The sequence below is a fragment of the Lutjanus erythropterus genome, chromosome 5 (genome assembly GCF_056507025.1).
Source record: "Lutjanus erythropterus isolate fLutEry1 chromosome 5, fLutEry1.hap2, whole genome shotgun sequence".
Lineage (NCBI taxonomy): Eukaryota > Metazoa > Chordata > Actinopteri > Lutjaniformes > Lutjanidae > Lutjanus > Lutjanus erythropterus.
This window is the reverse complement of record NC_139321.1, coordinates 41,433,552-41,460,157: the sequence shown is the minus strand read 5'-3', so window position 1 is coordinate 41,460,157 and position 26,606 is coordinate 41,433,552. Positions and strand designations below refer to the sequence as shown.

The 26,606-nt window shown below is 38.3% G+C and overlaps 1 protein-coding gene across 1 annotated transcript in view; it reads left to right on the top strand.

Annotated features, from left to right (window-relative positions):
- fat2 (FAT atypical cadherin 2) overlaps positions 1 to 26,606 on the top strand; it is a 147,111-nt gene that overhangs the window by 54,587 nt on the left and 65,918 nt on the right. The window contains exons 13-15 of the mRNA XM_084719817.1: positions 1,910 to 2,063; positions 3,051 to 3,284; positions 9,280 to 9,669. Coding sequence (XP_084575943.1) covers positions 1,910 to 2,063; positions 3,051 to 3,284; positions 9,280 to 9,669 — 778 coding nt within the window. The remainder of the gene's footprint in view (positions 1 to 1,909; positions 2,064 to 3,050; positions 3,285 to 9,279; positions 9,670 to 26,606) is intronic.

Here is a 26,606-nt window from a genome sequence, read left to right as displayed (position 1 = left end):
TCTGCCTACTGGGAATGGTTAACTGAGATTAGATTTTATTTTCTTTGTATATTTTCTTTATACCTTTAATTGTACCAGTAATGTTTCTCAGTAAATTAATTCTCCTTTCACTAGTAGTAACACAGCCTGTCTGCCTCGCGGTGCCTCCTAAAACCTTCACTAATAAAGAATCTCATTAGTCTGGCCTCCGTTCAAGTGTTTTGGTGAAGAATAAATTAAGATTACACTGAAAAATTGTGGTTTTAGCAGGACAAATGTTGTATTTTATGATTATATTTGTTAACCTTCACCAACCTGTAATGTAAGAACTTAACTTTCTTCATGAAATAATTTGTTGTTGGATGAAATCAGAAGAGAATTCCTTCCAAACTATAAACCCTCTTATTTCCTCTCACATAGAAACCACTGCAGCTTCAGTAACAGAAGTGAATACAGTACATCCAAACCCTCCTCTCCATTTATATTTTATTCTGTAACCCCCACACACAACCAAAAACATGTTGCTATCAATTCTGAAGGGAAAGTCTCTTCATTTCAAATAAGATGAGAAGCTCTATTGTGATTTTGTCAAGTATAAACAGTATAAATATGAAAATATATGCAGCTGTGACCTTTTGTTTTTAATGGAGTCTAACACAAACAGGTGCTGTGTCAAAATATATCTGAATAATTATAATTACAATAATTATAATTTATTGATATGTTGCAACTTAATCATGAACTGACAAATTTTCCAGAATAATTTTTCTAAGTTACTTTTTTTATGTTAATACAGGTGAAAAAAATAATTTGGCAGGTGATTTTTTTGTTTCTCGGGATGATTTTAAAATGTTTATTGAAACTTAAGTGTTGTTTAAAACTCACCTGGAAGTAAAACATGAACAGTTTTAAGGCCTTTTCACACAGGAGCCTAAACAGAAAAAAAAGAAAGAAAAAACAAAAAGTCTGACAAAAAAAAACTGCACTCCACTGTGAGTAAATCTACATACAGTCACAAAACATAGACACCGCAGTCGCCAAGAGGAGTTTATTTTCTATCTTTTGAATCATTCAAGGGGAAATCTTTTGCACAACTAGTAAGTAGACAGGTGCATAGAAGAATACTGAACAAACTGTTTTTTCCCCTGTTTTTTAGCCATAAACACAGGAGAGAAAACAATACAGATCAGACGTAGCCTCTCAGGGCTTCCATAGAAAACAAACCAAGATTTATGTTACCTTTCTTAACTTTCTTTTCTTTTTCACAAACAAGTCTGACTTTCTATGAATGAAAATGCACCAAAAATGGGCTTACATGCATTTAAGGCAGAGTTTTTTTAGTCTATGGACTCCTTAGCTAATCAAGAGACAAAGCATGGACACACATACCATACCACAGTACACACCACATACATTGCATTGAATATTACTAACTATGAGGACACCCTAAGGACCGCAGACCCCATGTTGAAGACCCATAATGAAGGCTTCCCCCTTGAAAAAAAATCCGCCCTTGTATTGGAAGCTATTTAGGTTTCAGTGTCCTGATCATGGACACTTTGACACTTAAACATGAGAACATGCGGAGGTGGACTGAGGTGTTAACCCTACGATTAGTGGCCCACTCTGCCCGTTGTGCTGCTGTGGTGTGACACAGACCACCTTGTGTGAGCTTTTGGCTCTTTAACAGCCATCTGAATATTAAACATGCATCTTTTGATAGTAACCTTTGATGTAAAGATCAATTCCTTCCAATTCAGCTCATATAATATATTCTGACCAGTGCTAAAATGTTTAAATCACCCTCTTTTCTCTTCATTACTGGCGCCCGGTAGCAGTGTCTTTTTATTTGTCCAGCACTTAGTAGCCTGACTGACAAAAGTGCTATGCAAATGGAGGTCTGATTATTGTTATTATCCTCCTGTTCCAGCTGGTGTACACGGAGGCGGTGATGGAAAACTCGCCCCCCAGCATGTTTGTGCTGAAGGTTTCGGCTTCAGATCCAGACACGGGAGCTAATGGCCAGATCTCCTACACCCTGCACGGTCCCGACGCAGACAAGTTCCATCTCGACCCCAGGACAGGTATGATGGTGTCTGTTTAGGGTCAAAACATGTGTGCCCCCTCTTAAGTGAACTGTGCTGAGTGTTTGAGCTGCTGATACCAGCGGCACTCAGCAGCTGCTCAGAGAGGCTCTGTGCTCAAACCAGCCAAAAACATTTCTGCTGTCATCTCTTTTTTTCACACTTTTGAAGAGGGCCTCACTGACATCCATCACATGCCATGTCTGTCATAACATCTTTCTCTCATGTTTTCATTGCCATGAAGATATCAGTGTGTCAGTTGCTGGGCTAAACACTTTGGTGCAGACTGAAATATCTTGACAATTACTGGATCCCAAAGGAAGAATCCTGTACACTGAAGTGATCCCACTTTTCATTAAGAGTCCCAACTGGTCAAAATTCCCAGCTGACCACCACGATCATATCACATATAATACTAAACACTAAATTTAGCCTTAGCTGTACTTTGAGAGTAATACTATAATAACAGTGGCATGCTGAATATAATAAATATAATAAACCACTAATCATATGTCTGACACAATGTATAGGACCATTCATTCACCAATACAATTCAATTTATGTTTATTGTTTACTCTCTCTTCATTCCTAACATGTTAAACCTGAGCTACCTGTTAGCACATAGTATGCTAACAAGCTTTATACTAAACATTTGAAGTTAAAATGCTGCTGTGATAATGTAGAACCAAGCCTGTTTTTTTTTTCTCATCACTATTTTGACTTTGATGAATTATGCAATCTGTATTTCATTTTTTCAGTTTTTTAAGGCTGACTAATTCAGATTTCTATAGAGTATGTATCTTCATAAGCCATTTTGGCCTTCCATCCCTGATATTCAAAGTTTTTTAAACTTTTTATTGCCTTTGTTATATATGCAAATAAACTGAACAAATAAACTAAACTACACATAATGAAAAAAATAAAACATTAAATATGGAAACTACAAATAAATGGATATGTATTGTGTTAAATTTAACCTGTCCCCAGGTGAGCTGTTCACTCTGGCTGTGTTGGACCGGGAGCGGGAGATCGAGTACAACCTGGTGGCGAAGGCGACGGACGGCGGGGGCCGGTCATGTCAGGCAGACATCCTGTTGATGATCCAGGACATGAACGACAACCCGCCTCACTTCTCCTCCAGTCACTACGAGGTCACCGTGTTTGACAACACGACCATCCGAACACCCGTCGCTGTCATTTACGCCAAGGACCCAGACACCGGTAGGCTGAGTTTTTAATGTCATTATGGACGCTGTGAACGTCCAAGTCAGAGTTACAACACAATGAAACCATAAAGAGCTTAAATAGTTTCTGTCAGGCCAGAACATGTTGTGACAACACTGTAGTCCTGGTATCAGTCATCCTTAATACTATTAAAGCCTAATGGACGAGCTTGTCTTTGTGTGTTTGAGGAGTACGTGAGTGACTGAACATGGTAATACTAATTCTACACATAATAAAAGACTAAGCCATTCTCAACAGAGTTTGGCTCTCTGAAATGCCCACCTGATTCTGTGTCGCTCCAGCTGTGCTGTGGGTGGAGAAGTTTGCTGCACAGGGATTTTAACCCTTCACCCTGGCAGCATTAGTGTTTCGCTCCACTTAATAAGTCACAGTAATTTTACATTTTGCTTTTTTTTTGTTGTGTGGATATGTAGTGTTCAGAAGCAGATTCTAATATTCAGTGCTCAGTTGTGCCTTTTGTGGTTTCTGTGAACGTTCTACATGTGTTATATGTTCAGTGTAGCACAGATGTGAGATAAACATGGGATTATATCATATCATCATACCTGCTGTTTGCTGGCTTTGACTGCACAGCAACTGCTGACTGCAGACTCTATATTTACTTCTGCAAAACTTCTTTTACTTTTATTGCTTTTTGCACCTATCGGTCAATACAGGACCGTGACCAGTTCACAGTGGATTCTCATATTAGCCACATTTAAAAAAAAATCTGAATAACCAAACAAAGTAGAAGAGATCAGAGCAATCAATCTGAATTCAGCACTAAAGCTTGCAGTGTGAACACAGCACACAGGCTTCACATTCTCTTCCCTCATAGAGGCTAATATGACGGCTGAAACGAACCCACAAATCTCCAAGTTTAGTTCTGTAGTGAAACTGCTGACTAGCGTGAATTTGTTTCCTTTGTGTTACTTCTAAATGACTTTTCTTTATATTTCTCTTACCAATGATTTATTTAAGCCTCTTGTTTTTTTTTATCTCTCTCAAACAAATTTGTCATTCTGTCTTTGCGTTTTAGCACACAATTTGATTACATTCCCGAGTCCATCAGAACCAATCTCCTCTGGCTTTAGTTTGCTGACGCAGTTTGGTACAAATTTCCACCGCTGTGTTTGAACGTTTTATTTATTTGTTTCCTTTGATGGTTGGTTGTTTTTCAGCTGTTGGAGCAGTAAAAGTCAGATAAAAGTAAAGTGAAACAGACAGTTTTCTCATTTTCTCAGTGTGGTGTTTGAAGTTTCTTGCACACGCTTGTGTGCGCACACACACACACACACATATTCACACTTGAATAGTCACAGTTAACACAAGGATCAATAAAAAGGCACAAAGACACCCACAAATACAAATGTTCTGCCTGTACAAAGACTTAGACACACACATGCACACAACACTCACATGCACACACACACACACATACACACACACACACACACACACACACACACACACACAGAGCTGGATCGGGAAACAGAAGCAGTCAAAACAAGTCAGCCACTCCTTCAGATGTGCAGTAGCTTGTTCTCTTTCTCCACACTGGCAACTTTCTCACAGTTATCAGTGACTAATGAATGTTGTTTCTCTTTATTGAATGTTTTGTTTGCCAAAGAAATGTCAAAGAATGTATCAAAAACACCTCGACAAATTCAGAAAAAACTGCAGTTATCATAAAAGGTGAAAAATGTTGTTCAAAATGTTATGGTATTTACTCATTTTAACACTCAGCTGCTTCCACTCATTGGAGTATCTTCAACATGACAACATGTCGACTATCACAACCTATTTGATCAATAATTATCGATATATTGACCGATATGGAATCTCACCATTGTGATAGATTTTTTTTTTAGCTTGTGTCGCCTAGGCCTAGCGTAGGCCTTATTCAGCTGTTTAAATGATCTTACAGTTAGCTAACTAAAGTAACTAAAATTGAACTAAAGCACTGTATTTAAATGCTTCTTAACTTCTACTCCACCACAGATCAGAGAAAAATATTTTTACTGCACTGCATTTATCTGACAAATTTAGTTGTTACTTTACAAACTAGGAATATAATGCCCAAAACGTATGGATAGTTTATAAATTTTAAATAAATGAAACTACTAAGTCCATACCATACAGCTGAAACAATTAACTGATTAATCAGTCAACTAAAATCAGTCAATCAACTATTTTTAGCATTTTTAGTTATTATTCATCTAAAACATTTTGTAGTTTTTAGCTTCACACATTTGATACTTTTTCTTTTAATTATATGAATACATTTAATGTATTTTTGATATTTGGGGGATTTGGAGTGTTTGTTGGACAAAAGCATTGTGAAGGTGTAACACTGTGGGTAATTGCACTTGCAGGCATTACAACAGGTGTTTAATTAGAAATTGATTCCATTCCATGCCATATTAAAAAAGTAAAACATAAAATTAGTAAAAGATGTAGAACAAAAAGGGCACTGAAGTAGTCAGAGGCAAAAAGGGCAGGTGTTTGAGCACTAGCTGGGGTCTATCTGCACACATGCCTGGTCATAACTGTCCAAAGTAGACTTACCATGAAGTATGAGAGCGAAAAGATGGTTTCTTCCTGTAGACGCCACAAGTCTGCATAATTTTGAAGTGTGACAGAAATGTCTCTGATTGGTGGACTTTGCTGTTACTATGGAAATGTTTGCCACCCCCTCCAACAGGTCGTTCCACTTCACTCTTGAAATGATGTACACAATCTAGTACTTTTGACTTTTATACGTTTTCTAAACCTTTTTTTTTGCTCCAAATGAAATGTGTTATAGTCAGACATCATCTCCTAGTTGGTTAGTTTGATTCCAGGCTTATAAGTCTGGATCTGTCACTCTATATAAGGACTTTTCTGTAACGTCAGTGGAGTGAATGAACGGGAAATTCACCTCCTGAACCAAAGCTGTGGAAAAAGTGGGCAGTCACTGCTGAGCTCTATTCAAATGTATGTGAAATTATGCAATTCAATTTTATGTTTTTTATTTATGTGAATTCTTGAAGACATTTAGATATAAAAATAACTAGATTTAAAAATGAACTCCCGCCAAAATTTTAATCTAACCACTCTGCAGTATTGCTGCTTCCACAGCCCACTTGTTGAGAGCAAAAGATGAATAGAGATGACACAGGAAAGGATTTCACTCCTGTCCCGTCCCAATCCCCTCCTGTCCAGTCCCAATCCTGGAAGACTGATGCCTGTCCCATACTGTTCCCGTCAATCCACGGACAAGAGCCTGCACAAAAACTGACCTATTGTTATGATGATTCCTGCTCCTGCCCATGTTTTTTCCCATCCCTTCCCAGTCCTGTGATCAGTAGTGTAATTGCCTGCCATCCATCCCACATGAAGGTCCTTTGGGAATCCTGAAAAAATGTCCATCTCTGTCTAGAAACTGGATATGGAGCAGTTTTATTTTTTCAGAATCAGATTTCTTTGGGGCATTTTGCCTCTAATTGACATTTTACAGAGAGCATCAGGAAACATAAAATAGAAAACAGAAACAGTCAAACCACTTGTCCTCTGTAATGCAGGATTTGAAATGATGGCTTGTTATAACTGTAGGACCATCGCTGCTTTGATAAACTCAATGACACGATACAAAAATGCATCTTCTCTCCAGAAGTTGTCAAACCAGCTGTTTGTTGAAGCCTCGTTTGAGTTAAAAATGTTGACCTTTAATCACGGCACTCCCATTAGTCCGTATAATTATCCTACAACAACAGTTCTCAAACGTTTTAACATGTGACCTCTTAAAAACAAAACTGTCTGCTTGTAAGCCAACCTCACAGGTTCTGTGTTTCTGCGAGGCGTGGGGGTGAGTGGAACATTTTTAATGAGGCCGCAGATAGAGGTGATGATTGACCTGTGTGGTTTGTTATCATGTTTCTCCTCACTCATGATAATAACAAGGCAAACATTTGTCATAGTCATAATTTATATGACCATACAGGCTGCAGTGTTTCTTTTTATCATTGTTTTATGTGAATAATTTTAAAGGACTTAAGAGGTAAAATTAGGCAATTTTATAACTTTATGTTGAGAGCTTTCAATGGGTCCTGACCTCAGCTTTAAAAATACGCTCTTTAATTAAACATCATTGCTCTCGTGTTGCTGGTTGTGTGTTAATTGGCTTTGTCTCTGGAGGGGACTACAGATGGCGATGCCTGTCATTTGGTGGCTCCATCAGTCTATATTTCCATCTGTCCAACTCTTTGGTATAAACCAAGACATCTAAACATCTACTGGCCAGATTGCTATTAAGTGTGCTCTGGATATTTATGGTCCCAGTCTGATCATTTTTATGTATTCTGGTGGCTCTCCTGCACTTTCTTCAAGCTCCACCAGCAACAATTTCTCCTCAAGAAATATCAAATGTGTAGATTGCCATGAAATTTGTGGACCAGATTCATGCTCTCGGAGGAATAAACCCCTTTGATTTTAATGACACATGCTACCCTGGAGCAGAATAAACTGATTCCCACTATAAGAACAGCCGTGCATTCAACATTTCTTATTGAAAACCTAAAGGGATAGTTTGCCTTAAAATCTAAATTCAGTCATTATCTACTCATCATCATGCTGATCGAAGATCGGGTTTATTTCGTTAGCGCACAAAACACTGCTGGAGTTTCAGAGGAAAACAGTGTTGCAGAATCTCCCAAATAATGGAAGTGAATGGTGACCAGTTTTCAAACAAAAAAACAACTGGAAAAAAAAAGCCTCCATACTGCTCATCTGGTGTAATCCAAGTCTTAGTGAGTCCTGACATGCCGTTAGCACACCATCACACCACACACACTCAGTTCAGACCGTGTGCACGTGCACAGGAACGTGACTCCAAGCTAAGTATCTACAGTGAAGATTCAGGTTAAAAACACGGTGTAAATAACATTCTTTTAGTTGGCTTTGCATGTCAGGACTTTATGAGATTTGGATTACAGCAGACAAGCAGTATGGAGGCATTTTATGTTTTTTGGTTTTTTTTTTACGTTTGAAAACCATCAAACCATCATTCTTTTCAGTTGCTTGGGGGTTTAATTGAAACTCCAGCAGGGTTTTGTGGACTAACAAACTAAATCTTCAATCAGCATGAGAGTGAGTAGATAATGACTGAATTTTCATTTTTTGGTGAACTATCCTTTTTAGAATCAGAAATCAGAGAATTTAGACTTTTTTTCTTTAAAAAAATGCTCAAACCGATGAATTGATTATCAAAAAAGTTGATGATTAATTTAATTATGAAATCAATTAAATCATTAATTTAATCATATGAAGTCAAGTGATTGGTTAATCATTGCAGCTCTAATTGAAAGTGATTATGTTTAAATGAGTCGGTACATTGTTTTCAAAGAACATGTTGCATATTATGCCATTAAGTAAGGTTTTGAATGCAGGACTTTTACTCGTAGTGGAATATTTTCACACTGTGTTATTGGCACTTTAACTTAAGTAAAGAATCTGAACGCTTCTTCTGCCACTGTGGTGGACTTGTTCACAGTGTCAGGAGAAAGAGCGTCATCTACTGTATACACAAAGATACAGTACAAGCTGTCCCGTTAAACACTCGATGATGATCATTATTTTTATCACTGTGTCTTTTGGTACGTGCATAAAAGTTTTAACATCAAAATCTTTTCATCTTTTGATCATATAGATGAAAGTTATATGGATGTTTTTGTCTTTTCCCTCCCTGTGCTTTGACATGTCTTCACTTTTAATTATAACCACATCTTGTGGAAATCCAGATGTGGTTTTGATAACAGTTGCAATTTCTTGGCTAATTTGTTTTCTCTCTCACAGAAAAGACTCCAGGTGTCATGCAGCAGCACGTCTCTCAGCAACAATATACAGCTTATACTTACATGACTGAAAACAAACTCAGTGGCATATTAAAAGTGCTTTGTAATGTTTTTTTTCAGTTAGTATGTTGTTGACATATGTCCATCCTCACCTCCTCCAGGTATAAACTCTGAGGTAAAGTACTCCCTCCTGGCCGGCGACAGCGGCTACTTCTCTCTGGATGAGTTTTCGGGGATCCTGCGGCTCGAACAACCGCTGACTCCTGACACCCCGCCCACCTTTGAGCTGAAGGTGAAGGCCACCGATCGCGGCCTGCCTCGCCACCTCTACTCCATAGCCACGGTGACGGTTGATGTGGTCTCCCTGGACGACTACCAGCCGGTCTTCCTAAGCTCGGAGTACACCGCTCAGCTCCCAGAATCCCTGGCGGTGGGGTCTGAGGTCGTGAGCGTCTCCGCCCTAACTAGAGACGGCGGGGGGCCGGATCCTGTGTCCTACCGCATCGTCTCTGGCAATGAGGACAGACGGTTCCTGCTGGACTCACGGACAGGTCAGACAAGTTTTAAAAGAGCTTTCTTGCACTTTACACAGTCAAATAAAATCAATATTTGATTCAAAAAACATTTCTGTGATACAGGGTTAAAAAATGAGACACAAGATTCATGACTGTATTTCTTGTACCTCAATGACTGAACACATAAAGGTCAGTTTATTCATCATAGGAACACTGACTCATTCTCTGAGAACAGCTGTAACACCTGCTGAGTTTACCTCTTTTCTTCTCTCTGTATCTAGCAGTGGTGGAAAGAGTAGTGACAATCAGTACACAAGTACAAGTACCATAACATTGCTAAAATATTACTTTTACAAGTAAAAGTAATAGTAATAAGCTATTAATTCATAAGATACAAAACATGTTTTGTCCTCTTATATTCAATTTCTTTTTCATGTTTTGTCATGTTAAAGTTTAATTTTCCTTATTCAACAAATGACTCCACCAGACAGGTGCATATTAATGTCATAACTATTGATTAAATGTCCATGAATTCACTTCAATTCTTAATGGTAATTAATTCATTAATGATTAATCATTTATATCCTTACTCCAAACACGTGCTGCTGCAGCATTTTGTTTAGTTTTTCATTTGTATGTCCTGGTTTTCATTGGCAGATCACCTGATTGGTTAGAGAAATGCAGATGAAAGGTTAGGATATTCATTCAAATTGTACTCAGTACTCTACTATTATTTTAAAAGTAACTAAGTAGATTAATGCATACTTAAGTACAAGTAAAAGTACAGACTTGAAAAACTACTCAGAAAAGTACAAGTACCCAAAAAAACTACTTAATTAGAGTATTTTAGTATTTGTAATTAGTTACTTCCATCCCTGTTGTCTACTGTGTGCACAAAATTGACAGCCAGACTAACTCCAGAAAAAAGTGTCCATGTTTTAATGAATAAGGAGAATAGAACTGATGCCTTCTGAGGGCTCAGATGAGACAAATGCAGTGGATTTTCTTACACCCTCTTACTGCTCACTCCCACTCCGTTTACATGTTCACATGGAGGGTTCACAACATAAAGTGCCATCCCAAACCATTTAGAGAACCCTTCAATAGTGAGTCTACATGGATACTCACTTACTGTGTTTGTCAGAGAAGACTGCTAAACTGCTCAGACTAAGATAGACATTTAATATTGTTGTACAGACTTAAGACTCTGTATTCAGGATTAAATATACCCTTCTCTAGTCTAAAAAGATGTGACGTGTTCATTTGATTGTAAAGTGTTTATAATAGCATATTTACTAGGATTGCTGCAAAAACCAACCAGTTTATGTCCTGGCTGCTGTTATACACTTTATATATTTATCTTACATCTTAATGATCCATTCTTCATTCACTTGGGTGTAGTTACAAACAGAAACACATTGATGACAGAGTGTGAGTCGGTAGAGAATGCAACTCTGCCTTGCAGTTCACAATTAGCCAGACACTAACTGTTTCTGTCAGCTGTTTGGTGCTGAACAGGTAGCACACAGTTGGTTTAGCAGAGCCAGATTGCTGCTCCTGTGTTGTGGGGCTCGTTAAGCTGTTTTTTTTTTTTTTTACTGTTAATCATTGCAAGAAACTCTCCAAACCTATCAGCCACCCTTTCAGGGTTGTTGCTTTAGTGATAACAGTATGGGATCGGAAGCCTCTGATACTGGCTAAAATGCAGTATCTGGTCTATGGACCGATCTGATATCATGGATCATTTATATTGTGATGTCTTGAGAGGGCAGGAGCTTTTCTCTTGGAGGTTTTGAGGTGTGGATGCAGGGAATGACGACAGCCAGGCAACTTAAATTCAGTGTATTGAGTCCTCAAAATTGAAATATAACTAAGACACAAGCAAAAGACACTAAAACTAGTAAAAGAGGAGAAAACAGTAAAAGAGACAAGAACAGGAAAACAAGAAAAACACGACAATAAGAATAAATAGAGGGAGATTATAGACATTATGAGATGTTTTCTAGTCAATATAAATAAATAAATAAAAAGAATGTACATGAGAAATACCCACATGTACAATAATTAGAGGAAGAGGAAAAAACGCAGGAGCTCACATGTATAATGTACTGTCAAAAAATATTTAATAAATATTTAACAGCAGCTCGGACCAGTAATGTGATGCAGAGAAAACATATTTCTTGAGTATACTTCAGTGTGAAATGTCTGATGGCAGACTTCATTTTTCATTCCATAGTCAGCATGCAGCACATGGTGACATGGTGAGTTTGTTGTGGGCAGTACATCTGTATGTAAACTCTGAACACAGGATGTGCTTTGCCTCCACAGCAAACACGACTAAAGTTTTGATGTTATAATTTATTTCCCTCCAAGGTGGCTGCAGGCTGCCAGCATTTTAGTCACAGGGTTACAGTAATTAGTTTAGTCTTTTTAATTAATAATACTGTCATTGTATTGTTTATAGTATCTTTGAATACCTTAAACATCCCAAATGAGGACCAGTTCTAACTAGTTACATTATTTATTGATTTTTAACAGGTAATAAGAGGATTAAAAGACTAGATGCTCTCTATTTAACACCTTCCTGCCAGTTTCTTTGTTGAAGAATTGGTTGTCTCAATTCAGTATTATGATTTCTATCTAATGCTTGAGCAAATCTGCTGACACAAAATGAACGTGTCAACCTTTTGTTTTTAGAAATAAAAGTTTTATTGCTTTGAAAGGTTCTGGTCAGAGAGTTGGACTTTCAGATAAGTACCCTGAGTTTTTGTTTTCGTCCCCTGCTGGATTTAAAAACTTGAAGAGTTTGTGAGTGAACTGCAGTCTGCTCTTTGGACTGTGTGGGACCGTCTCACGGCTTGCTGCCAATAAATCATTAAAGGGCAGCTGGTCAGAAGAACTGCACTCATTGATTACTGTCCACTGCATTAGGTTTCATTATTTGGGGAGAGCAGGGAGTTTAAAAGTTTGGAAAGCCAAGACGTGGCCATCAGAATCTCAGACCGCATCCTGCAGCAGAAGAAATGCTAAACTGGGCAAATAAACAGACACTGGTAGAAATACATTAGACTTCGCAATTTTGTTGAGCTCCTTTGGACATAGAAAATTCCTTTATTCATGTGACATATGGAGCTAGATAGAAGAACAAAACTAAAATACCTCAGGCAGAGTGCTGACGTTTCTAAAGCAATAAATCGAGCGTCAGAAATTAGCCCTAACTGAAAGTAATCACAGTCAGTTCTCCAGAGGGTTTTGGTGTTGAGTTTGAGCAGTAGTTTCCAAACTTTGGGGAGGGACCAAAAGAGAAATTTGTTGTCTCCCTGAGACACAGGCCCATGAAACAGGGACAGAATGTTGCAGCTAAAGACTCATTTATTCTGAATGGTAGATACTCATATAGATACAGATGGATTGTTCTGTCCTGTGCTTGAAAATAAGAATGTCACATTGTTCCATTTATAATAAAAATACCACATGGGATACAACAACGTGGTATCTGACAATTCTGGGGCAGTAGAGACACTCAATACAAAAACACTGCAAATGGAAAAAAAATCCAAATATGCATTATTTGGATAAACTGGCTGCATATTGGGAATCTAAATGGAAACTTTCTTGCCTGAAAAATATTAAAATCTAATAAAGTGACATACTAACAGTCCCAGAGGGAATGTATATGACTGCTAGTTTTTTAAATGACTCGTATTGTTTTGACAAATGCTCAGGAAGTTTCACTTACTCCACAAACCATCTGTGTAACATGTAACATCATATGGTGTAGAAAAAAAAAGTACATGACATACACAGTTTGTATAATTGTTTATTGATTCAATCTTGGCTTCATTATGCCTCCGCCCGCCGAAGGTGCCGGGCTGAAGGCATACTGTTCTCTGGTTGTCCGGCCGTACGTGAGTCTGTGCGTCCGTCCTTCCGTCTGTCCGTCACAGATTTTTGTTTGCGTGATAACTTTTGAACGGGTGGACGGATTTGCACCAAATCTTGTGTGCTAACACTCTATAACAGGTACATGAACTGATTATATTTTGGAGGCCAACGCTTTCAAGATAGCTGACTTTCAAGATGGCCGAGTTTTTGACTTTGATATATTTTTGAATAACTGTGTTGGATACTATTAGGTAATAAAGGTAATAGCTCTTTCCTTGCAATTTTTTCTCATTACCTGTATACTGTATCAATAGAGCCATACTTCTCAAACTCCTGGGACACTTGCAAATGGGATTTATAATGAATCAATGATTTCAATCAGGTGTAGGGAACACAAAAAGTCACAGTTGTATGAAACTGTTGCAGGTGGAGGCATCAGAATCTTCTACCCGTTTTCATTTTCTGGTTGTTCCAGTGTGATTTGAGGCCAGGTTCACATATGTGCTGTAGATCAGCATCTGTAGTGACCACATGGACAAATCTGCTTGGTCACAACAGATTGTGGGTACAGGCCGAGATCGTACATGAACATCAATTCATGTATCATTGCTACATGGGTCTGGATCTCAACCCCAAATTTATGAAATGGTGAGTCAGACAGACGTATTTAAAGTCATAATTTTCATTGGAAAGCTGAACTGGTCCTTTTAAATGTAAAAGGATGATGGTAACTTTACAATCTAGGACATCTCCTGCTGGTCCATCCTGTTTGTTCTCTCTCTGTGTAGCTTGTACTGATCAATAAGTCCTCTGATCAGCCTTGCACACATCACACACAGTTTTCTTCTCGCCTTTCTTTGTTTACTCTCTCAGTATGTAATTACACCGAGAGCTGAACCACTACCTGAGGTGTACAGGGCTTTAAATCTGCACCTGTCTTTGTTTCTAATTTACACTCAATTCAACCCGTTTTACTTCCCTGTTGCTGTGCAGCTACATCTTCAAACCAGTTGTACATAGGGGTCAACTGGCCTGACCTGCTGAGTCAGCATCTGTTTAAAGACATGTCAGTGAAAGTAATGAAAATTCATACAGAACTGAGTATAACCAGTGCGCGCGCACACACACACACACACACACACACACACACACACACACACACACACACACACTGTAGTCTCAATTGATTCATAGCCCAGCTGTGAACCTGGTTCCAGAAGTGATCGATCTTGGTACTGTTGTGGAGAACTACTGTTTTTGCCTCTTATCAATTCTTAATGGAGACACCAACTGTATCTATAATCACTGTGGATAAACTGACTGACATGACAGCATCTCTTATGTCAAACTGTAGTTTTAGGTAAGGTGTTTGTTTACTTTCTTGAACAAAGTATGGTAACAATTAATCAGTTTTGTATGTTATTAATTATCAATGATTAATCAGTTGTTAAGAGATGTGCACAACATTTGCAACCAGCAACCAGATTCATCAAAAAGTTAAATAACTCTTAACTGAACAGTATGAAGTAAAGTTTTCCTTGTTTTGTGTAAGTAAATTTTTAATCAATAGTTTTCTCTCTCTTTCTTTTTATCAATGATATGACAAAATCCAGAACAAGTCACTAGCTTGTTCAGATCGCATTCGATAATTTATGAGTTTTGGTTTTTTGATGTCCACAGAATGATTCAAAATTATACACATAAATTATGAGTGCTCATATGTCATCAGTAATTCTCCTCAAGGATGCCGTGAAGGACACAGTTGTAAACAGTAAATCTCACACTGACCCTGGATCAGAAGGTGTTTTTTTGTTTTGTTTTTTTTTCTCAAACACTTGCCGTACTGCAGTTTGTCAAATCTTAGTGCAGGTGCCAGATGGACGGTGCTTTCCCCAACATGACAGTGTAATGTGTCAGTGAATCACAGCAAAGTGTCTGACAGTCCATGAAAGTGTCAAAAAGCAGGACGAATGACTGAAACACCCATCTGATACAAAGAGAGACACGGATAGCATAGTCACAAACACATGAGATATACATTTACAATTCTGTGATAAATTAGCAAAAAAGTGCCGCTGTTTGTGGACTACAAATAGAAAACATGAAAACAGATTCAGGTATATGGAAATATGTTGGATATAGGAACTACTTTGTAATTTACTGCAGTGTCAAGTTGATGTCAGTGTGTTAAATAAAATAGCACGAGGGGATTTAGGTCTACTAATGAGACCCGGGTGTACAGCTCCATACGCAGACATGTTTGAGTGTTCAAGTCATATTTGGGATACATTTGTATTATCTGTATTGCGGTACATTTTGTCAACAAAAAACACAATTAAATATGTTTGGCAACAACCATTTTTTCCATGACTAAAACAAGATGATGACGAGATGGTAATGGCACAGTACCAACACTAACCATGTTAACATGCAATATTGTTGACAGAAAAAGACTAGAGTAAAATGTAGTTTGAAAAAGTAAAAAAAAAACTTTAATCTCTTTAATTTCTCTTTATTTTTGTTACTAAAAAAATAAGGTAGAGGGAATATATTGTATATACTTTATAGACGTATATTTTTTGATTGATTGATTTCCTTTTATTCTTGTGTCAGTGCCCAGTCCTCATGGGTTTATAAGACACCAAATACAGTTGCAGTGCTCAAACATTTTCCTTTCAATAGAAAAATCACAGTCCAATTCATAACTCAGTCTAAAACAGAGTACTCTGCCTTCTCTCCCAAGCTTGACAAATAACATATCCTTTCTAATAGTGGTGGGCGGATCTATCTTAAATATCGATGGTATCGATACCAACGTTGGTATCAGTATTGATCAATACTTGCGTGATGAGATCAATAGTTAACTTTTAGTTTCTCCTCTCTATGTTCAGTACACAAATCCCGTTACATCATAGTGTTTGTGTCACTTCGCTCATGCTCACTTTGCCCCTCCCCCTCCTCCCCTGCTGTGAGTTGTTGCCATCGTGCAGATACTCGACTCAGCAGAGCGCTGCTGGCTGTATGATGGCAGAGAGGAAGAAGAGCACAGTTTGGAGTTATTTTACAGCTGCAGACAAAAATACTGCAAGCTGAAAGAATTTTCTCAAAGGCAGGACAATTAGGAAGTCAGAGAAGAAGTGCAATAAAAGGGAAAAATGTGAACATGTTATTATTTTCTGAACAAAAACCTATAAATCTGTAGTTCTCAATATGGGGACAGGGCCCAGAAGGGGACCTCAGGGAATAATTCCTTGGACACAGGAGGGTTTGGGGGTTTGGGGGTCGTGAATGAGAGCCAATAGTAGTTTTTGCTTTTCTTTAGTTATTTGCACTTTTTTTAATTTGCACTATTGACTTTATTTTTCACAAACAATTGTACATAATGAAAGGGAATTTTTTTGTCATATTGTTTATGAACAAAAACTGAACAAAACTCTTAACTGAAAAAGTAAAATTGTCAGTGCTCGGTTCTCCAGTGATAATTTTGTGCAGATTTCATGTTTGCAAATTGAGTTTGTTGATAAAATTGCAAATATTGAGTTAGTTAATACAAAGTATTTTTTATTTGTCCTGTGTTACTAACTAACTAATTAAAGGAAAAATCACAAATTCATTCAATGATCATGAAAATTCAAATTTTCAATTTTCATTCAAATTTGCACATTGATGATGCATTCACTTCATAAACTATGACACATTACTCTCCCCTACACACAAGTAGATAAGCTGCTTTTCTAAGTAAAAAGTATTGGTATCTGCAATACTTGCCCTGTATTTATGTGGTATCGGATCGATACCAAATTTAGCAGTATTGTATAACCCCAACTTTCTAATGTATAGCTCAAGCTTCTTATAACTGTCCAGCCAGAAGAAATCAGCATAAATAGAGGACATTTTAGTAAAAAGTACATCCCTTAAGTTCTCATATGCTGGCCAGCAAAACAAAAAATGATTCTCACTCACAGTTTCACCGAGCTGACATAGCACACAGAGTGTGTCCTCCTCTGGAGTGACATTAAACCTACCACTCTCTGAAGCCAGTGGTAATGTTCCTGAACCTAACTGTGCACATAACCATTTGTACTTTGTTTAAAATTATACTTCACATAAGTTCCTACATCAAACCATTTTTTATGAGACAGTAAGTTTGGAATTTTGGTTTCTACCACGTATAACTGACCATTTTTCTCTATACATGAGAAACATTTTACTTTTAATCTCCTGAATATTGCAAAGTAATACGTGCACATACTGTACATAGTCATCCACTACATGTATATTCATTCATTATACGTATATTTCTTTAGCACCACCTCTTCCCATCTCCTCTGGAATGTTTATAACCTATATACAGAGTTTTCAGTTATGATGTTGGCTACTGACGCTTTCTATATAGATTTCTTGGACTGTATACACTTTTGCAAATTCTCATGTACATAACAGTCCTGTATTCTCTCTATCAAGGCTGCAAGATCATTTATTATCATTTCACAGGATAGGGTTTATCCACATTTGTTTAGCATTGTTGTCCTTGTTCTTAGCTATTATATTTGTCCCAAAGTAATGAAAAAACTGTTACATTAGATTCAATGAGGGGGAAGACATCCTCTGAATTTGCTTACAATTCAATATTTTTAACTACATGCTGTGTTTTATATTTTTTATGGCTGTTTTTCAATGAAGCACTTACTTGAAATTAATGGTAACAGGGCTTGGGGTAAAGAAACAGGGTGGTATTTGAAAAAAAAAAAAAGTATTGTTTTATCAAAGAGGAAGAAAATCTGGCAATAAAATAGCTGGTAAGAGATAGTGTAAGAGTCACCACAGAGAAGCTGAGGGAGCTGTTATGTTGTCTTTACTGTGGGTCAGACAGCCTGTGCTTTTCATGAGACACAATCTTTTGTGAAATATGTTTGACTAAAATGACCAAAAGAAACAAAAACTTTTTTTAACATGTTAATTTTCATTTATCAATGATTCTGATATTTTTTCTTACAATAGATATTCTTACATTCTCTATTGTAAAAGTGGGTAGTGTATGGTCCAGTGTTTTCCTATTTCATCAGCAGAAATGTGCATCATAGCTTATGTCTACAGCTTGGTGCATTTCTCTCTAAATTTTGCCGGTGGCTACTCTTGAGTCCTTCTAGGCTCACTATGGATGCCAAATCCAAAAACAAAAACATCTCAGAGGAAAACAGAGGCTCCGGACAAATCTTTTTTGGCCCAAAATTACTTTTTTGACAGTAAAGATTACAGACCCTTGGGCTAAAATAAGACTAAAATGATCAGACTAATCAGCTGGGTTTTAAGCCTCATTCATAATGATGTGAACTGTACAAAAATACTGCCTCTTTATTCATTTCAGTGAGACCTGTCTGTTAATTCAGTGGGGACACCAACACAGACGTCTCTGGCTCAACAAATGAACAATGTTTACCTTTGACATTCTCTGACAAGGTGCAGCAGTCAAATACATGCATATACATGTTCCTGGTGGATTGTTGTGCAACATGTTGTTTAGTTGAGATCAAAACTTCTGTGCAGTGATTTGGCATCTGAACCTTTAAAGGTATAGTCCATCCAAAAATGAAAATTCAGTCATTTTCTACTCCCCTTCATGCTGATTGAAGGTCAGGTTTAGTTTTTAGTCCACAAAACACTGCTGGATTTTCACAGGAAAACAGTGTTGCAGTGTTGGTGTAATTCAAGACTGGTGGTGCCAAGTTGACTCGGAAAAGTTCAGTGACTTGAAAGGTGTCATTTACACCATGTTTTTAGCCTGAATCGTCACTGTAGATCCTTAGCTTGGAGCCACATGCACACTGTCTGAACTAAAAGGTTAAAGGACTAAAAAGCTGAATCTGACCTCAGCATGAATATGAATAATGACTGAATTTTCATTTTTGAGTGAACCATCCCTTTAAAATTATGGATCTGTAACTTAAACTAGTATAATCTCAGCTGGAACAGCTGTTTTCTTCATGAGGATTTGTGTAGGTTTTAAATGTAAGAGTAAGGACATTTATGGGAAGTGGGACATTTTGTTCAGTCCTCACTTCTTCAAAGGGCTATTTAAAGATCAAGACTTGGTTTTAAGTTAAGGGTCCTCACAAGTACACATATATAAATGTTTGCGTAGTAAGGCCCAGTTACAGTTCAAGAAAAGCTTTCTTTCCTCTAGTTTTAAATTAGTGTCAAATTAAATTACCCGCAGCATTTAAAACATCGTATTAAATCTTCAGTTTGACATTCTGAAACCTGCACTGAGCACGCGCGCGCGCGCGTGTGTGTGTGTGTGTGTGTGTGTGTGTGTGTGTGTGTGTGTGTACAATGAGACGTGTGGGAAACAGAGTCCTTTAGCTTGACAATGACAAATGACCTTCACCCAGGTTCTTCTTTCTGAGAAGTTGAATCACGCTGTGCAGAATGAGCTCAGACTGCTTTGAGCAAAACACAAAACACAGATATGAACCCTTATTGACAGAAAGCTGGCAGCGGGAAGCACGATGAGCCGTGTTGGAGCTGCTGTAGCTCTGCACATAAACCATATCACCGTTTATATTACAGACACAATGTGCAGGAGTTTAACAGTAGTAAGTCAGTGCCACAATAAATCTGAGACATTAGCATAATTACTTGCACCAACATGACTGTTACAAAGAAAAATGTCTGCCTGTGGTTGTTTCTGCTCTGTGATTACATAGTGTGAATGTGGAGGGAAATCTGCTGGATTTGGGGAATTATTTACACTAATACTACAAAAAGGTTTTGTTTTGAGTGAACAAAAAGAGCTTGTTGAGCTTGTAAGCGGCAGGTGGTGGAAGGAGTCAAAAATTGATGAAAAATCACAGCCAAGACTTTTATTCAAGGAGGAAAACAAGGAAGGTTCACCTCTAGTCAGAGAGGCAAAGATTTGTCTGCCAGTTTGTCGAAGCATGTTAAAATGGAAGCAAAGTTCATTTTACTGGAAGTTAACTTTAATGGGCATTTTGAACTTTTGCAATATTCACAACTGAGGTTGACAGAAGGGATTTTTGTTGAATTTTATTTTTGTTTTTTTTATTGTTTGACAACAAACAAAACAGACAACATGATCATAAGTAAAATCAACCTCTTCTTCAGAGCCCCCGATTCCCATCCAGCACAACCAAAGTAAAGACTCACACAGTATGATGAAAAAATACAATAAGGCACAATAAAATTGAATTTTTTCATACCTTCGTACTCTCATGATATTTTAACGGGATGTACACCATTCAACTGTATTTGTATTAAATTTGTGTAAAATGGCTCAACTATGCTGTTCTCCACTGTACTTAATACTCCCACAACGTAGACGGAGCTGATCGACACAGCAGCACTATTCCCACAGCTGTGAAACAACACACATAGGAACTCTGCTTCAGTCTTAAGAAACCGTAGCCTTCATTCACTGACAAACTCAAACCTAATCTGTAAATTCACAGCACAGTCTCTGTACATAATCTGCCAGAATGACAGCTTAACTCCTCACCCTTCCCTCTGCTCAGCACGCATTCACCTTAGCTCTGTCACCAGTAATTAGTCTGCCCCCCACCGTCTGTGATGTTCACTAAAGTTACACACTTAGGACGAAACACTACACTGACCAGTCAGCAGTCTGCAGTGTTTGTTAGCTTGCCTTTATTATCTGGACTGAATACAGCATAATCCAGAACAGAGGAATGCATGTGCATTTTTCTTCTTTTTATCTTCTTTTAATCCTCCAACTTTATCCCCAAAACATCATGTTTCTTCTGTACATGGAAGCTGTCTACTCAGCTGTGCTGTCACAGAGACTGACCCCGGGTGGCATAAGATGTACTCTATAACACAGTGTCTCAGTGTCAGTCTAATAGAAAGAGGAGCGTCTGTGTTTACAATGGTATTGAAAATCATGCTGTCAGGATTTCTTAATAGCCCAGTATACCATAATGCCTTTATACCACCCAAGCCTAGTGCTCACACCAAGAAACCAGTTCAACAAGATGCATCAGCCAATAAATCCTTTCATGTACAGCTGTTGGGACATCAGTGAATCATTAACATAATTAGAACAAGAAGGATCCATTTTCCAGACTGACTAGAGGTTAGAACTGGTTGAATATTGTTCCGGGTTTCTGCACTGCCTCATATGGGTTGCAGCTGGCAGCTGATTCCTCAGATGTGTTGTGGTTGTAGATTAAAGCAGCCTCCTCTTTGTTGATAATTGTGCCGTCTAGAAACCAGAACACTTCCTCACAGTGCTGCTCGGATGCTTCAGTGTTGTGATAATCCAAGCAGCACAACTTCACTTGCTATAATTCCCTCTACTATTAGTTTACTTATAGGTCAGTAGGTCAAGCTGATAGTGAAATTTAAGAACACTCCCTGCTAGGTTGCAAAGCAAAGTGTTTCAAATATTCTGGTGTACAAATATACTATATAAAACATAGATGTAGTCTCTTTGACGTTGACCATAGGTTTCTGAAGAGCCATCTTGGCAGTGCCTGACTCTGACTAAATCTAAGCCAATCCAAAAAAGGGCAAAGAGGTTGAGCTGCTGCAAGCTTATGAACCAGCCACTCGTGACGGCATGCACTTGTCACTCAAAACTGTCCTGCCCTTAATAAAATATAACGTTAAGTCTTAATATAATTTAAACAGATGTCATCAAAGGGGAGATTAGCTATCGAGACATGTTCATTCCTGCAGTAAATCTGGGCAATTTCATATGAGATTCTACAGGGGCTGACTCACTTTAGGGGCCAGCATCAAGTGGCCTTTTCAGGAAAGGCAATTTTTGGCACAGATTCATCTTCAGTAAAGAAGTTTCAGCTCATGTTTTTTTGCTACATCATTGTACTCAGAGAAATGCAACAGCATGACAGACTGTGAACTTTACAAACCTAGTATTTGAATCATCACAAATGACAAAACTAACAGTGATGGAAGCAGAGATGGGTAACAGAAATGGAGTGCAGGTGATGTGCTGCAGCAGCCGCCTCACCGCAGAGTGTGTAGGGTGGGTGACACATTCCTTTGTTACCTGATTTTGCCACTGGCAGGCACATATTGTTATAGTAAGTGTTACAGTAGTTATAGTAGGTGGCAAGAAGGTCGTGCATTTGAATTGTGGTTTCAGACACGGGCCTGGATGGGAACGAATGACTTGGATCAGGGAGATCCCTGCTCTGGACCACGGCAAACAGAAGTTGGACCAGGCAGAATGGTTGCGATTGTGGGTTTGAATTCCACATTTGGACATGGGCCTGGCTGGATATGTAGGCCTTGAATCTGGGATAGGAGTAGCTGGACCATGGAGAAAAGTGGATGGAAGAGTAGGTCGTAGGTTTGAAGATAGTGGGTTTGAATCCTGGGTTCAGACATGGGTCTGGTTCAGCCCAGCATTATGGAAAGGATCCCTGATTTGGTTGAAATAAATCCTTAATTCCTGGTGTTAATAAGTGTGGAGTATGCAGGACAGGTGACACTGGACATACTGGTGTAGGCTGAATTGAGTGTGGCACACTGAACTGTAAAAAAGGAATGTGAATCCTTTGTAGGGCCAAACCTAATTCAACTGAAAAGATACTGGGTCTGGGACAGGCCCAGTGATAATGTCAGCTGAAGTTGCACTGTAATTAGCTGTCGTTGTCCCTGCATCATTAAAGCCAAATAAAGAAAGCAGCTCCACTGTTTTCAGCAGATGTGACCGCACTGATTGAGATGAGACACTTGAAATAAAGCCCTGTAAATGGGGCCACTGATGCAACAGTCCATCCTGTAAAAATCTAATAGTGCCATAAAGTGGTCATCCTTGTCAATTTGCAGAATTGCCAGCGCTGGCCTAATACACACAGAGATAATACAGAATGCAAGTCCATTTGGATCAGAGCCTCATAAATGGGACTCAGGTTTGACTCAGACCTGATAATAAATGTACAAAGCAGCCAGTCTGTTCTTATCAAACACCATCAAGAGTTCCCTGAGCGAAGCACTCGATCCGTGATTAGTGTCTGAATGTGTAGAAATGAGCAGCAGAGCTTCTCTGCGGTGAAAAGTAAAGACTGTGGATGTGCTGGTTGAGTATGAATGCACAGAAGAGCATGAATGAGATGTGTTGCATTGATAAAAAAAAGGAGCTCAGCCAACTCTCTCTCAGTAGAAAAAGGTACAAAAAAACAAATAAATAAATCACAGAGCTTGGATCAGTCAGACTCAGGCTGCTTGTACAAATCTCCTTGATCTTAGAAAAATCAATAAAGTGAGATCTGTGCTGTGAGTGTACAAGGTACAAATAATTTACTTGTTGAAACCTGGAGGTGTTTAGTTTGAGGGGGTGGTAGACGTGTGTTGTTGTTGGATCCCGTTTTGTTTTATCTTAATGAAGTGCGGCTCAGCAGACTGGCTGGCAGCCCAAGAAAATAGGTTGTGTGTCTCACCCACACACTCTGCTGGAGACGCGCTGCAGTCCACAGACACACACAGGCTTTGTGTGGTATAATAAGATCACTAACAGAGAAATCCTGTCTCCTCAGACATGTTGAGTGTCATAAACATGAAGTTGGAACAATTTATGGTTGTCTTGTCTCCAAACAGCCATATCTATAAAAAGTGGCAGTGGTTCATCAGAACACAAATTATTTCATGTTTAGATCTGGTTTGTTGGTAACTGAGACACGTGATTAGGATTTACAAGTTTACTTGTTAATTGTGTTTTTTATAACTAAGGGGACACAGAAAGACTGAGATGGATATAAAGCCATAATGTCCATGTCCAAGTCAAAATATAGTCGATCTCTGAATCCAGTGGCTGTCATCTAACAATGACTGGGGTAATGGCCAGTGTTTTGGGGATTCCAGTGTAGCCAGTGGACGTCCACATAATGGATATCTGGACTAAGTCTCAGGAGCATCACTTATTGTTTACAGTCTAATCAGCAACTTGAGATGCAAGAATGGAGTTTAAGCCAAGAGACATCTTCAACCAAATTAAGTTATGCATAAATTCAAGTATTTTTTTAAATAGCTTATAAAAAGCTAACTTATAGTCAGACAATAGTCAGTAGGTTCTGAAACTGTATTTCAGCCAATGCATTCCATGTGTTTTGCTCCCTACATGGACTGTTAAAGGGACAGTTCACCCCAAAATCAAGAATACATATTTTTCCCTTGGCCTGTAGTGCTGTTTATCCATCTAGATTTTTTTTTTTTAGAGTTTTTGAGATATCAGCCATAGAGATCTCTGCCTTCTCTCAACTTTATTGGGAACTAAATGGCACTCAGATTGTGGTCTTTAAAGCACCAAAAGAATACATTTGAAAAACGAAAAAAACAGTGTGCAAAAAAGTGTGTGTGTGTGTGTGGGGGGGGGGGGGGGGGGGGGGGGGTTGACTTGGGGGCGAACTGTTCCCCTTGAACCTGCACTCAACCAAAGCATGTTCAAATGTGTAGGCTGGGTACTGAACTTATACTTTTATGGCATCATCCGAATTGCTTCACTATGATTGAGTATTGAAAAATGTTGTACATTTTGTCTAACAGTCCAAAACCCAAAGACTCTTCATTCACTGTAATATATTACTAAGAAAAGCAGCAAGCCCTCACATTTAAGATACTGGAACCAGCAAATGTTTGACATTTATTTTTTGGTAAATGTCTGAGACAATTATCAAAATAGTTTTAATTTAACTAATTTTATTTCGATAGACTGATTGTTGCAGATATAGTTCCAATACCAAAATCTTGACTTTATCCTACAGATTCTAAAGTCGTGTATGGATTTCTTTTTATAAAGATTAAAAAGTAATGTTCATCAGATATTCTCTAAGCTCAAGGTGACATCTTCCAATCATTTGTTTTGTTGAACCAACCGCCTAAAACTTAAATACATTTATTTAAAAATCAAAAAACAAAACACAGAAAAGCATCAAATTTCCAAACTGAATTGTTCAACTTTTCAGCTCTAGTAATTAGCAAACTGACTCATTCTACCTGATCTCATTTCTTCTCTTTTACAAATAACAGAAAAAAATATGTATTGTCTTAGTCAGTCCTCCAGCTTGGAGGCAAGTCATTTCTACTAGAAACTGCACTCCAAACATTCAATAACAACGTCCTATTGGTGAAATGACCAAAGGAGGAGAGAGGCGGAGGTGAAAAGGTCTATCTGTTAAAGCTGAGCAGGTTTACGGCAGGTCAGATAAATGAGCACTTCAAACCGAACCGAAGGGAGTGACTCGATAACAGACAAGAGAGCGAACATGACACTGTATATCCCCTTTAAGGACTCTGACGCCTCTTTTATCGCCGCCATAAATTGAGGTTAAACTTCACATGTGGATGACAGATAACACATGAGGACAGCAGCCAGCTGTGGAGAGATTTATGGTTCCTGAAAGGTTAAATTCACAGCTTCACTGAGCTGACAAAAGTGAGAGTTCACCAGATATGTCACATGATACCACACACGCACTGTGTGTTTGACTTATGGGGGGGATTTTCATCCAAAGCACTTTGTACCACAAGAACATCCATTTTAAATATGTGTTATGTCTGTCACTCTACATAATATACATTCTGCATTTCACATGATGTGCGCTCAGGCGGAGCAGCATCCCGCTACTTTACACAGAGAGGGGATGATGACAGCTGAGATCGAAAAGCAGTGATGGTGAGGATGGAAATGCATTGAATAAAATGTGAATAAGAATCACGAGTCACTCATCTGGACCAGATTTTCTGACTAAAATCTGTTGCTGTACAGGCCTGTGAGTGGCTTTTTAAAGGCATAGTTCACCCAACAGTGTTGCAGAATCTTCCAAACAATGAAAGTGAATAGTGACCAGTTTTCCAATGTAATAAAACAGTAGAATAAAAATATAAAACACCTCCATACTGCTAATCCAAGTCTCCTAAAGCCCCAACATGCGAAGTTCACTCAAAAAATGTTTTAATTTACATTTTACACCATGTTTTTATCCTGAATCTTCACTGTAGATCCTTAGCTTGGAGCCATGTTCACGTGGGTGTGTGTGGTATGATGGTGTGTAAATGGCATGTCAGTATTTGGCAACTATTTTCAC